Raw genomic sequence first — 14,821 nt, forward strand, 5'->3', positions numbered from 1 at the left:
GCAGACCTCAAAACTGAATTAGATAGACTAGAGAAGAATGGCGTCATAGAACCAGTTGAGTCTAGTTTGTGGCTTAGTCCATTGGTCGTAGCGCTGAAGAGGAATGGTGAGATTCGTCTATGTATTGATCTCAGGAGTCTCAATAAAGAAATATGGGTTGATGCCCATCCTCTTCCGAAAATTGGAGACTGGTTAGAGGAACTAAGGGATGCACAGTGGTTTTCTAAAATTGATTTGGCTTCGGCCTATCATCAAATCTTATTAGATGATGACTCGAAACATTACACCGCTTTCAACTCTCCTTTTGGCACGTTTCAATTCTGCAGAATGCCGTTTGGGCTTGCTTCTGCTGCCTCTTTATTTCAGAGAGTCATGCAGGTGGTCTTAAAGGATATCAAAGGCGTGGTCATTTTTCAAGATGATGTGTTGATATTTGACAAGTTTCTAGAAAAACATGACGTTACTCTCCGATTGGTACTTAAAACGTTTGAAGAAAGAGGCATTGTGGTAAAGAAAAACAAGTGCGAATTTTGGAAAAAAGAGGTGGAGTTCTTGGGACATTTAGTTTCTGTCTGTGGAGTTTCTCCCAGACCTGGTTTAGTGAAAGCTGTTGTAGAGTGTCCCACTCCCAAAAACAAAGACGAGCTGCGTTCATTCTTGGGAATGTGTGAATTTTATTCACGATTTATTCCAGATTATGCCACCAAGATGAAGGCTCTTTCCAATATGCTGAGGTCTAGCATTGCCTTTGTTTGGGATGAAAATTGTCAGCAAACTATTGATTTGGTTAAATCTGAGATGATCAATGCCAAGACCTTGAAGGCTTATGATCCTAATGTTGGTTGTATTATCACAGTTGATGCAAGCAACTATGGGCTTGGTGCAGTTCTTACACAGAGAGTTGAGGACAAAGATGTCGTTATCAGTTATGCTTCAAGGGTGTTGAGGGACCCTGAAGTTAATTATTCTGTGATAGAAAAAGAACTTTTGGCCTGCTATTGGGCTTGTGAGAAGTTTAGAACTTATATTTGGGGAAGAAAGTTTCTTTTTCAGACTGATCACAAGCCATTAGTTTACATTTTAAATGGTGACAGAATAAGATACGCTACACCACACTTAGCACGGCTCACGACAAAATTGCTGCAATATAATTTTGAAACTAAACATATTCCAGGCAAAGTGAATGTTACTGCAGATCTACTTTCTAGGCTTCCTATATTGGATGATGACAAGGAAGATTGTTTCATAGCTGCGATTGATGCTGTTGAACATGCTGGTTGTAATGAGAATGATTGGAATGAAGCTATGAACAGTGATGTTATTCTGGAAAAGGTGAAGTATTACATTGTTAATGGTTGGCCTAGAGAGAAGTGTGTTCCATTCAACATTCAAGCTTTCTGGAAAGTTTCAGAAGATTTATCCATCGAAGATGGTGTTGTTATGAGAGACAGCAGGTGCATTCCGCCTATTAGTTTAAGAGTTAAGTTGATTGACTGTGCTCATGATGGGCATCTTGGTATCACCATGACAAAAAGGAGGCTAAGATTACATTATTGGTGGCCATCCATGGATAGTGATGTGGATGAAAAGGTTAAAGAATGTTGTGTTTGTGCTGGGGCAGAGAAAAGCTTAAAAACTTCGACTCCTCCTCTTCAACCCATTGTTTTTCCTCCTAAACCATGGCTGAAAGTTGGTATTGACTTAGTTGGGCCGTTCAATTTTCTACCACTTCATCTTCGTTTTGCTTTTGTTCTAATAGATTTTCATAGTAAATGGCCTGAAGTTAGATTCTGTGCAAATCCCACTGCTAAGAGTGCTATAATCTTTCTCAGAGAAATATTCATGAGAGAAGGGTTTCCAGAATCATTAATTTCAGATAATGGAGTGCAATTCGTCAATCATGATAGGTCACTATTTTTGTCAGAATCTGGTGTCAAACATTTGAGAAGCTCAATTGGACATCCGCAAACAAATGGTCTTGCTGAGAGAATGAACCGTGTTATTGTTGAATGTATCAAATGGGCCAAGAATAACAATTTTGATGTTGAGAGTGCTGTGAATTCAATGTTGTGGTTTTATCGCACGACACCGCATTCCACAACTAAGGTTGCTCCTTTTGTTTCTCTTAGAGGTAGATTGCCCACCTCTACCCTCTATCCTGCCTGGTTGTTGAGAACTGTTTCTCAAAAAACTAGTTCGAGTATTGACAATGAGAAATTGGAAACACGTGTTAGGTTTGCTCAGGAGAAAATGGCTGCGAGGTATAATGAGAAAAAGTCTGTTAACGTTTCCACTGTTTCTCCTGGAGACTTTGTACGCATCAAAAATTACAGGACTGTCAGGAAAGGATGTGACACTTTTGGTGAAGCTGTGCGTGTTGAGAGGGTTTGTGGTAATGCGGTAATGGTAAAAGGTGGTCATTGGTGGAATTTGTGTAAGGTTGTCAAGGTCAATCCTCATGGTGACCATTCTACTATATCCACAAATTCAACTTTGAGTGATTCTCAAGCAAGTGGTATTGCACTTCCCTCAGATGTAGGTATAGGTGAGAATGTGGCAAAGTGTGATCTGTCTTTGAAAAATCTGAATATTACCCCTATAAGGAAATCTGAACGTGTGACTCGTCTTCCCCTGAAGTTATGTTGAATTGAGAACAGGTGGGCTACTTTTGTAGTCATTTCATTCCTTTCACAATTTATCTGTCCTAGAGTTATTGCTTCTTCTAATTTGTAGGTGGTAACTTTTGTTTGAATTTACCTTTTGTTCTTCTGCAATTTGTTTTACATTGTTCTGTTTTCTTTTCTTTTCTTTTGTTTCTCTTGGTAAAAAAAAAGAGATAATGTTGTATTTAGAAATGCTTGTTTTTATCTGGAATGCTATGACTGTCATAGTACTTCTGATGTTAAGATTCTCTATGTGTCAGTTGGTACCTCCTAGGATTGATGAGAGGAGCGGTGGCTTTTTACTGCTACAATAAAGCCTGGAACTCACAAAATCGGCATTTAATCTTGTTTTTATTTGTTCTAAACACCACACTTTTCCTTTAAGGGCATGCTATTGGGCTTTGCGTGTGTTTTTTTCACTAAGACGGCACGCAATAGGACAAAGGCGGGTGCATTGCTACGCCCATGGCCTATTGGTGTCTATTCCATGCATCGGACGTCATGTGGTTTCAATTATCGTGCCCAGACACGGGCGCCATAATTGAAACCACATGGCTCACTGTGGCGCGCGCACACGCACTATTCGTTGTGCATGCTATTGGGCTTTGCGTGTGTTTTTTTCACTAAGACGGCACACAATAGATCAAAGGCTGGTGCATTGCTACGCCCATGGCCTATTGGTGTCTATTCCATGCATCGGACGTCATGTGCTTTCAATTATCGTGCCCAGACACGGCCGCCATAATTGAAACCACATGGCTCACTGTGGCGCGCGCACACGCACTATTCGCGGTGCTTCTTCTGATTTTGGATCCATTTCACGGGGAAGCATCTAAATGAAAGAACCGCTGACGTCTTGTGTGCTTCTTGTTTTTAGTTTCTTTAATATAGCCATTGAAACCTCCTTGTTTATTTAAGGCGTTGTTGAGGATGGACGAATCCGAAACAAATGAAGAACCAGGGATCCACAGAGCGCCGAAAAGCTATGGGTACGAGAACCTGGCGCTAGGTGAGATTGAGAATCCAGGATGGATGATACGTGAGGTAGGGCCACCTATGAAAGGGCTGTGCATGCAGGATGCCAGCCTAATAGTGGTGACAGTATACTAGTGTCACCAAGGATGGGGGTGGCAGAATGGGGCCTGAAAAGGGGGGGAGGGGGTTGATTTAAAGCTGCAGATGTCTGGGATGGGTTCAAGGGGTGCCTTTCTACCACAAGCCGAAGTCCCAAGGCGCGCAGGTGTACTTTGGACTTGTTGTATAGGAGGCAGTGCATGGAGGATGGCAATCTAAAGGGGCTGCCAGTATTCCATGGTCACCAGTTCACAGAGTGTGTGTGAAGGAGCAGCGCGCGAAGGGCGGCATTGCTAGTGCCCGAGAGTAACCCATGTAGAACGGTGCCAGTATTGGAGGCCCCGAGTATGGGCGGTGCCAGTGCGCAGGTATCGTCCAGTGTAAGAGGGGTGCCTGTGTGTGAAGGCACACAGCTCGACACCAGCCCTGAGGAGTGCTGGACTGCGGCCAGTGAAGGGCGTGCTTATCTTCTCAGCAAGCCTTCCTTTTCTATGTTTTCAGTTGGTTGCCGTTGCTAGGAGGGGTCAGGTACCCTGGGTACCACAGGGCGAGGCTGGGTGACTCACAGCCTCCAGTGTCTGTTGGACCTCATCCCGGCAGGGTGGCACCCAGCGGAGTGTATCGACGGGTGAGAAACAAGTTCTTAATGTGCTCTTTTCACCTACACTTCGCTCCTCCCTGTTTGACATGAGAGAGCCCACCCACGGCTGGGCAGGTGGTTAGGCTGATGCCTTTAAGGGCGGTGCCAGTGAGATCCGTGCAGGGGGCAGTGCACCAGCATCTGTGGTGCCCCAGCTGGGGGTCACTGCGCGGGGGCAGTGCGCTGCCCTTTGAATTTGCTAAGGGGCGAGGTATAGGTTGAAGACTGCTGAGCGATAAACTATTTATAAGAATTGGGACATTCATTGTTAAAAGGTTCAAAGTCATTAATATGGTAAACATTAAAATGGTTGCAGCTTTCTAACCCCAGACGGCGAGGGGTCTTTAATGTAGCAAGTGCTATGTTAATAAGTATGAGTCATCTTGTGGGACTCACATGTTGCTTTTCTCCCAGTCCCATCACTGTGTCTGATGGGGCTATGCGGCGCCCCTGTGCTTTGTCAGGTTGATGGTGGTGTTTTGTGAGACCTCGCCTGTGTGTTCAGCCCGTGCCAGCAGGGCAGGGTGTTGACGCCTGTCATCTTTCTGCTTCCAGTGAGTCTCATTTCCGTCCTGTGGCTGTGCTTCAGAGGACCCTGTGCCACAGCAGCGCCCTGACTCCCTGCGGCCAGGGGGAGGTCATCGAGAGGAGAATGCAGGCGGACCACGTGCCAGGATCTGCTGTCCCTCTATTCTGAGATCCGAGCCGCTGTGGAGCGACCGGAGGCTGGGGCCCCCCACAAGGAGACATTGGTGATCCAAAGGTCTCCACCTGCTGAGACTCAACCCGGAGGTCAGGGGAGAAGCAAGGATGGACCCCCATCGTTGTGTGGAGCTCTGGAGGGCTGGTGAGGAGAACAGCATGGCTCACAACATGGACATCATTGTAGCCCGCAGTATGAAACTATAAGAGACCCACAGGGCACTCCCTGGAAGGATCAGTCTATGGTGCATGTCTTAAGACCGGCCGAGCAGAAACTGTGGCTGGGTCACAGTATATGGGACATGTCTGAGGGTTGTATGTCATTACAACGCTTGCATTTACCCCGCATGCCATTACAACGCGGGGATTACAACGAAAGTCGTTCCAACGACTTTTCGCTGGAGGGTGCTGGATAGTGGAATAGTTTAATTTTCTATTCCAACTCCAGCCCACATTGACAGTAGGGAAGGTGTTGGATAGAAAATTAAACTATTCCCTATCCAACAGCGCCATCCAGCGTAAGTCGTTGTAACGACTTTCGGTGTAATCCCCGCATTGTAGCGTTGTAATGGCTGTTCTCCGTCTGAGGGACGGGCTAATGGGGACAGGGTGAGAAGACTCAAATGTGGGTCATAGTTTATGGGGCATGTCTGATGGACAGGTTGAGCAGAGTCTAGGGTGGGGCACAGTGTATGGGCCATGTCCGAGGGACAGGTTGAGCAGACTCTGGGGGGCACAGTGTATGAGGCATGTCTGATGGACAGGTTGAGAAGACTAAGCTGACCTAGGAATGGAATGTGCTTTTCCTTTAGGGGCACGCTATTGGGCTTTGCGTGCGTGTTTTTAGGTCTTGCGCCTAGCGTTGCAGTGCACAGCATTCCTCGCGCAGCGTGGGAAATTTAGTAGGTAAAAATGGGGTTTCAGAAGCTGACCCAGGAATGGCACACGCATAAGTGTGTGCTTTTCCTTTAGGGGCACGCTATTGGGCTTTGCATGCTTGTTTTTTACCAAGAGAGCACGCAATAGGCCAAAGGCGGGCGCATTGCTCCGCCCATGGTTTATTGGTGTCTATTACGCGCACCAACTGTCATGTGGTTTCAATTATCGTGCCCAGACACAGGCACAATAATTGAAACCACATGTCTCCCTGTGGCGCGCGCGCGCAGCACTCGCACACGTAGCACTCGCACACGTAGCACTCGCGGGCTTCTTCTGTTTTTGGATCCATTTCACAGGGAAGCAACTAATCTGGAACCCCTGGCTAACGGACCACAAAGGTGCGCTCTGTTTTGTGAGTGTGTCTTTTAAGCTTGGCTACAGTCGGCGGATTCTTGCACTGCGGCCCACAATAATGGGGACAAGTCCCCCTCCACACAGCGGTGGCGGAGAGTGGGAGGCTTAAAGCACACAAATGGAGCAGTGTTTCATTCCTCTGATCAGGTTCTTGTGTTAACTCCTCGAGCAGTCAGATTTACCGCCTCCGGCAGTGGGCGGCAGTGGTAGGAAATGTGCGGCACAGAGAGGAAATGTGACCCCTGCGTTATATTTTTATCAACCAAAATGCAGAGCTTCCTTCGCAGACTTACTGAATATAGACGAAAAATTTGTTGGGGGTCCAAAATCCTCATCCGGTGTTTTTCGCCAGAGACTAAAATATGTTTCTAATTTTAACGTTCTTCGGTAGTTGTGAAAAACGGACACGCACCTCTCACCATCACTCCACTTTACCAGCCCGGTTCTTTGCATTGCTTTAACATTGTTGCAGTAGCAATGTTTAGACTTTAGACCAAATTTGGGCCACCCGCCAGTCCCACACCCATACACCCGTGCGAAAGGCGCAGTGATGTAACTAACTCCCTTATCTCACAAAGTTTGGCTTAGCTCGGCGCATTCAGCGATTTCACTTTTCCGAGGTTGATAAAACGAGTACCATTGAGCTAGCTAATAATACAACTTTTGTTTAGATGTCATAAACCAGTTCAGGTTTTGGTGAGTCCTGTATACATTGTCACTGCTATAATAAAGTTAGACATCTTTCTGCCTTCATCCCAGAGCTGAGATGCACACTAGAGTGCCCCCTTTCATCAAAGTGCCGCCTTCATTTAGGGTCTCATTCCATAAGTGCTTTTTTCCACGGGTCTGTCTTTGTTCTGTTGATAAATAGTCTGTATAATGTTACTTTATTCAGCATTAAACATTTTTGCCTTTGGAGGGGTGCCATGCTGAGTGTATCTACAACTGACCACCTCGGATATACAAGCTCTAAAGATGGTGAAACGTTTCTGTTGCCACCTCTTACCCAATATATCCTTTGACCGTTTGAACTTGATGTAAAATAATGTTCCCTTTTACTGGTCACCCTGAGCTGTGTCTCTGGATACGCCAAACACCCAGGACTGTAGCTGTGCCTTTCTCCTGGTTACAACAGCAGCACTGGTACTTGGTTTCCATTCCAACAATGGAAATCATGAGTTAAGTGGTGTGTTTTTGTGAGTGGTCTTTGCAGTTTATACTCATGCTCCTGAACAAGCTCAACTCTAGGCTACTACATCCAGGCAAATGTTATTCTTGTTGCATTGTAGCTACTTATTGACTAAAATGAAATTGATGGACATATTTGTGAATTAAACAATTCTTGTTCACAATTGCATTAAGAGCTTTGCACAAATGCCCACTATTTTCCTTCCGGAGTCGAAGCCTGGATTAGAACCGTCCCTTGGTTCTAGGTGAGCTATTTAGCTCCAAGGCCTCGCCTCATCCTCAGTATCAGCATTGTTTCTGCTACACCGAGCACTAAATCTGCTGCAACTCTTGAAGAAAGCGAATTCTGGTACGATTTTGTCGAGCAAGTCATTCAGCTTTTTGACACAAAGGGTTTGTACATTGATATGTCCAGTAGTTAAGTGTTTACGTTTATATTAAATACATAATAGAGGCTTCTATACGTTTCCTCTGGAAATGAGAGAGGGACCCCTTAAGAGTGTCAAAGGAAATAAGGTACAAACCTAAGCAAAAAGATTCAATTCCCTTGGCTCAATTAAAAATATGCATACAATAGTCGAATCAATTTAACAAATAAAACATGTTCACAAAAATAAGATACCTATATAATCATTACATTTATTCAAAAGTTAAAAAAGGAAAGATAAACATCTTTCCAACATACAAATTATTAAAAACATTTCCTGTAATACATTTCCTAAAAACAAATTATGCCTTTCCACAAATGTTACAATTCGAACACAAAAAAGCTCTACACTAATGACTTTTCCAATTTCTAGTTATGGCCAGCATAAAAAGAAGAAGAGACAATCTGATAGTATGACCTAACCCTTTGTCAATTACTAGAACACATTCCAGACCACTTGCAAAAAACTTCCTAATCAATGTTTCGATTTCATCAACATTCAACCAGGTAAGGTTAGTCCTTGAATTGTGTAAACCCTTGCGTCGATGCGTTTCGATGGTATCTTGCTTATACTCCCATCTTTTTCAAGACCAAAAATATTTCTGTCTCCAGTTCTTATATTCCTGATAGTAATTTTCTTTAATCCTATACAGGACAAATAGATAATTAAAAAAATGTCCTTTATAATTTGGCAGAGACTTATCATCATCCATTTACATCTTGCAATTGTTTATCCAAGTACATACACTGTTATCAAGAACAACTTCTAATATTTTATATCACAGTGTTATCTGAGAAACCACAGCATTGTATTTCATGCTTTATCCCACTGTTCTATGCCATATTGTCTATTTCATATCTCGTCAACCTCGACCCATCTATTCTCAAATATATAACAGTGACATGATGACTACCCCGTTATCCTTAATCCGTCTATAGATAGATTAAGGATAACGGGGTATGTTTCCAACATATTGAAGTTATGCCTTTCTTGCTGGAGGGGGAGGGACTGTAAGATGAGCCACAGCCAGGGCTCTGGGAGTTTTCATTATGTAACCGTGATTGTGTTTAGAATCTGTTACACAAGTTTTCCGTAGTTTGCCGAGTTAACCAGTCATTGGCAATGCTTACGCATCCAGCTGATGTCCAGTGTCACACCAATTCTTCAGTAAGACGAATGACGAGTACCTCATTCGTCTTACTGAAGTATTGGCGTGACACCAGAGTTAAACTTACAACATTGTCTTTACCAAGATGTGTATTTCAGTAGATATTTTATTTCTTTTCCGTCGCCAAAAACATATTTGTTCCTGAAAAATTGCATGTCACGTAAGATCTATTTTTCATAATTGTTCAAGCAAGACCATGGATACATACTTCAGATATATTTTACACGTCATATACTGGACCGTTGACACAAGCTTGGAAAAAATACGCAAAACTACATTATGACCATTTCTTTATTTTTTTAAAATGAGTATCATGATAAAAAAAATTGCAAAATCCCAAAGTCTACCCCAAAATATACATTTACCCTTTACGAAACGAAAAAGGCAAACAAGCGCTCCAGCTGACCTTTTGTCCCTCCCTCCCAGTCAGTCGCTATCCTCCAACCATGGTGTAAATACACAGATGGCCACGGCTCATCCCGTCGTTTGGTGCTGCTTGTTGTACACTTATACGGAAATACACAATTCCGTTTTTTTGTCTGGGTAGAGCACTTTAGTGTGTACAAAACAGGTTTTAACTATTTCATTGTTTTATATTGTGCTTGGATTGTTGTGCTTTGATTGCTGAAGGGGAGAGTCTCCTTGAGGTTCCGTGGTTTTCGGAACCGGACTCCATTTTGTTTGCGTTGTTCGTGACGCCATTTTTGTGTTGCCCTCACGTAGGCCTAGGTGGTAAACGAACGAACAAAGTTGCATGGGCCTCATTGTTCATGTATGCATTAACAGGCCCTTTTCTGACTTGTGAGTGAACTGCAGGACGCTGACCCCGTCACCTGAAACTGACCTCGCAAAGCCAATTTCCCTTGGTTTGATCCTTGTCTAAGATTGCCACTTAATGTTCAGGACCTCGTTAACCTTTAGTTTCCTTGCACATGTTTTATCTTGTCCAGCATCTATTACGGTTTCCTTTATGTTCTGACATTACATGGGTTGTGCTTTTCAATTATAAATTTGTCCGGCTTGTGGTAATCGAATTTGGGACAGTCCTAATAATTAACTTGTGGGTTGGTACGATGTAAAGTGAGCTTTTTGGAATGTAATAATGTATGTGAAATGTGTTCTATTGGTCAGAATTTGCAGCAGTGGGTGTGCATTTGTAATTAATTGAAAATACCATAAAAAGTGATGTCTTGCTCTACGAAAGTTGAGCAGTCTCCTGAGTTGTACACCGTGTGGTATTGCTTGGTTTACTGTTACTAGCTACTGCTAATAAATTTGATCTCTGACGCCACCTAGAAGTATTCCGTGTCTCTGTTTGCCAAGACAGGAGAACCCGAAGACTTGGGCGTGTCCCTGGCGCCGCTGGGTTCTAAGAAAACCCGGTTCTTCATCCTGAACATCAAGTCTGCATATGCAGATTTATTCTCATTTGTAACTCGTAGCGTGAAAGCACAACGTTTCATGCAAGGTGGAAGGGCAGCCAAGAACGTGGGGCTAAATTTTTAAAAAAAGTAAATAAATAGAAAAAAAGCAGGCAGATGCCGCATTTCTTTCCCATTTGTATACTTTTGTAGCAATATCGGCATGCCACGCTTTAGCTTATCCTCCTTTATGGTTCCCCTATCTTACAGCTCTACTGTGTCTGCTCAGTTTCCTCCATTAAAGTGACGTGTCTGGCTGCATCTTAGGCTTTTTTTTCCCCTTTTTAGGTCAACACATAAATAAATGGGTTTGTGATTTACAAAGCCAATAGATCAAATTGTAATAAATGCTAGACCTATTGCATTGCAAATGCTTGTTCTTCTTGTACTGAACAGCCTCAGGCCCACTTCCGTTTTCCTCAAAGGCCCCTGTAAAGTGGCCGAGAGTGTCTGGATACCTTAATGACATGTGGTGTCCGTGAGAGTGAGGGAAATTCTGCATTTCTCTGGCAGTCTATTTCAGACCAAAATGTACAAAAACTCAGAAATAAACTAATTACTTTATTAGTGTAAATATGTTTCATAGGCTGCACAGATTATTTCCGCAAGAATGTTTTGTTTATATTTTTGCAGCTTTTATAGAGCGCGAACACGACCAAAGGGCAATAGAGTGCTTTACTCGAGCATCAATGGTGTTATATAAGCTCAGAGCTGTTTTGTGTATTTTTTAAAGCATACGGAGGTTAACTGGTTATCACAGAATTACAGGAGGTGGACCATATGCCGGGACTCGAACCTCATTGTGTTAGTTACAAAATCGTCACTTCTGTAAAATAAGTACCATGGCTTGAGCCCCAAAATTTAATTGGCAAATGCAAATCGTTATGAGCAGTTTTGTGACCCCCGTAAAGTGAAGTCTTAAGTGAAGTACAGCTCAGATTTAACCTCTTCAGCGCGGCGCGAATTTTCGCGCTGTGCTGAAGATTCGAAAAATGGGTGTGGTCATGACGGAACGGTTCTGTCATCAGCACAGCCCAACCGACGCTGATGACGGAACCGTTCCGTCATAAGCATCGAATGGATTAAAAAGGGGCTTTCCTGCCAAAGGTGAGATGTTGTCTCTGTAAAGGACATATATGTATAATGGACAACGGTGCATATCGACTGGGCAAATATATTTACATGGTAACGCAACGAAGTTAGTCAGGTAAACTATATTACATTAGCAGTTATATTTGGAAATTTGAATTAGTGCATAAACTGGAGGATACTTTTAGAAATATGTCATCATGGTGCATTGTTTGTGCTTGTCTGTGTCGTCTCTACTATCGAGAAATAAACCATGTTCCATAAAAAAAAGCGCACGCGGCCACGCTAATTGAAAACAAATGGCGCCTACGCGCCGCTGCTCACTCCCGCAAGCTGGATGCCAGCACAAGCACGAGTGTAACAAAAGTGCACACCGATTTCTAAAGGTCCTCTCCTAAAGCAGCACTTCCACGCTGCGCTAGGTTCGACCTAAAAAGGAAGGAATCCCTGCTGATCCAACGAACATTTGGACTACCAGTCACAAAGACATTTCGATCTGGCCTCTTGAAATGCAGCTATTGAAGGACTATGAATATTCAGCCAAAGATATCACACCGTATGCATCAGCTTAATATTTAACCCGCTAACATTAGAAGAAAGAGTTTGTATATGTCCCATTCCAACAAATGTTGTGCAGACTCTCCCTTTTGCTCCGTCTTGATTTTTATCATTATAAAATGATCACCATGAAGTCCTTTTTTTTGTCCACTTCAACAGTGAGTTCAAAGCTCTACATATCTATTTGCAGTTTTTGATATGGTGCTTCTGATTCATTCTGGGCGACAGAGCTCTGAACGTAATGAATATAAGGTAGCAAGCATATTGCAATAACGGGTAGTAAAAAGTAAAATATGACCGGCACTTATCGGCAGACATGTGCTCTTTGATTATAGGCGAGGCATTATAAACTTGAAGTGCATAGTGGACAAGAAGTGGAGAGAAATTTAGGACAAGTTCAGGGAATTGTGCACTGTGGGTGGATAGAACATTCATCATATCTTACATGCGGACGCCTGTGCGGACGCCTGTGATTCTCGACCCATGTCTGATTCCGGTTTATGGCTTGTTTACATTTGTGCATTTATGGATGACTAAAGCACTGGAAACAACAGTTATCTGTTATTACCTTTTCTTTCATGTGCCCCTATACACATCCCTAGCCACACATTCCAACACAGACATACACTGGTATCTCCGCCTTTCCACATTCATTCACAAATTTGATCACACTCTTGTGCACCATTTTACCCCCACAGACGCACGCTGTTAAGATATAGACTGAACCCTACACTGCATCACATCTTAATGATATAAACTCTTTGTTGCACACCTTTAAAGCTTTAAAGATACACAGACACTCATTCACACCTTCACTGATACTTTACTACGCAACATTAAACATGTAGATGTATCCCATACTAATTTTCAGATTTTAAAAACTGTACGCCTTCTCCTGTGCTGCTTCCAGTGCTTACTAATCTATACACACATTCTTCTTTACCTTCAAATCCATCAACGCACACACCTGTGTGCTATGAAACCCACAGTTCACCACACAACCTCCATATCATCAGGCCTCCTCTTGAACACGCATTCACGATTGGGATGGAACACACTTATTCACACGCCACAATCATCATCAAGCCTCCTCCAGAAGATGCATCCAGGTGTGGGATCGAACCTACAGATATGCACACACACCTCCACACCATCACATCCCCATTAGAGCATGCATTCGTGCATGAGATGAAACCCACAGATATCCTTGCACATGTCCACATCTTGAAGTCCCCCTCAAGAATCCCACAAATATTCAAACACCCACCCAAGGTATCAGGCCACCTCCAGAACATGCATTGAGGCATGGGATGAAACCCACAGATATCTTCACATGTCTCCACATCATCAGGTCCCCTCCAGAACAGAATTCAGGCATGGGGATGAAACTAACAGATATCCTCACAAACCTCCACGTCATCAACCCCTTCCGTACATGCATTAAGGCATGGGATAAAAGGCATTGAAACTCAGCAGCATTTTTAGAAACTCCACTGAACTCAAAATATCACCTTCTCTTACCTTTCTACAAAAAGACTAATTCTTCGTTTCTTTATCCCACAGTTGGAGCACGGAAAAGAAAATGTGCAGGCGGTGAGAATAAATCTTGATTCTTCTTAAATGCGAAAAATCTGTTTGCGAGTTCATTTTGAAAGAATGAAAGAGACATTTGCTTACTATGGGCCCTCGGACAGTTCAGCCATCTGCTGCTATCTGATCTCTGGTATTGTCCTGGCTCGGTGTCATTCAGTGTTTCCCATCTTCTACTCTCCTTAGTTCTGCAGACTGTTATTTTGATTTTATTTTATTTCATGTTTTCTTATCCTTTGAAATTCCTTACCTCTTGAGTCTATCTTCTGTGCATGTGCGGTTTAAACGGTAAGCAAGTATCAGGTAGTAACGCTGCTTAGCAAATGGGGTCAGAGTTCTGAAAATGTTTTTCCAAGCTTTTTTGTTAAATGTGCTGCACATTGTGCTCTTTGGGGTATTCATATCGCTTGACGTCACAGGACAGTAACTCCAGTTCGTCTCGCAATGCTTTCCATAAAATTGAGTGTTCTACCTGGAGACGTGGACAAAACTGAGGACTGCAACCTTTCTCATGCAAATTCTCAGACCCCAGCCCAAAGTCTCTGCCTTATCCTAGCTTGGCCCTGTACTAAGCTCAAAGAGATGCGGGTGACTGTGCTACTGATTAAATGGCAGGCATGACTCTACACATTCAGAGTCCCATAAAACAAGCCTGTCTAAGGATCACAGTGAGGGAGAGATTCCACAGTGCCTTCTGGAGTTGGATGATACTTTTTTGGTGCAGGGCTACAGATATGCCTTCTACCTTCTAAGGATTTATTATAAGTGATATAAAGAAGGCACAATTCCTTCAAAATGTGTAATACTATACAGTGGTGTGCATTGATGACAGTGTAGTGGTTCCAATGTAGGTCTCGCGTGAGACAACGACTGCATTGTTGATTGTGAGACATTTTGTTAGCTTAAATGGGGTTTGAAGGCTACCCATTGCTTACCATTTATTGGCTTCATTGTCACTCCTAATTGATGGCTCCTGTTTGGGCAGCGCATGCTCGCTCCGCCTTCTG

At 43.2% G+C, this 14,821-nt stretch overlaps 1 protein-coding gene across 2 annotated transcripts in view; it reads left to right on the forward strand.

The window, feature by feature from the left end:
* SARS2 (seryl-tRNA synthetase 2, mitochondrial) overlaps window positions 1–14,821 on the forward strand; it is a 197,457-nt gene that overhangs the window by 75,346 nt on the left and 107,290 nt on the right. For both annotated transcript variants that reach the window (XM_078662238.1, XM_078662239.1), the window contains one exon: window positions 13,788–13,817. In XM_078662238.1, the coding sequence (XP_078518364.1) occupies window positions 13,788–13,817 (30 nt within the window). The remainder of the gene's footprint in view (window positions 1–13,787; window positions 13,818–14,821) is intronic.

This window comes from Lissotriton helveticus, chromosome 9, assembly GCF_964261635.1.
Source record: "Lissotriton helveticus chromosome 9, aLisHel1.1, whole genome shotgun sequence".
NCBI lineage: Eukaryota > Metazoa > Chordata > Amphibia > Caudata > Salamandridae > Lissotriton > Lissotriton helveticus.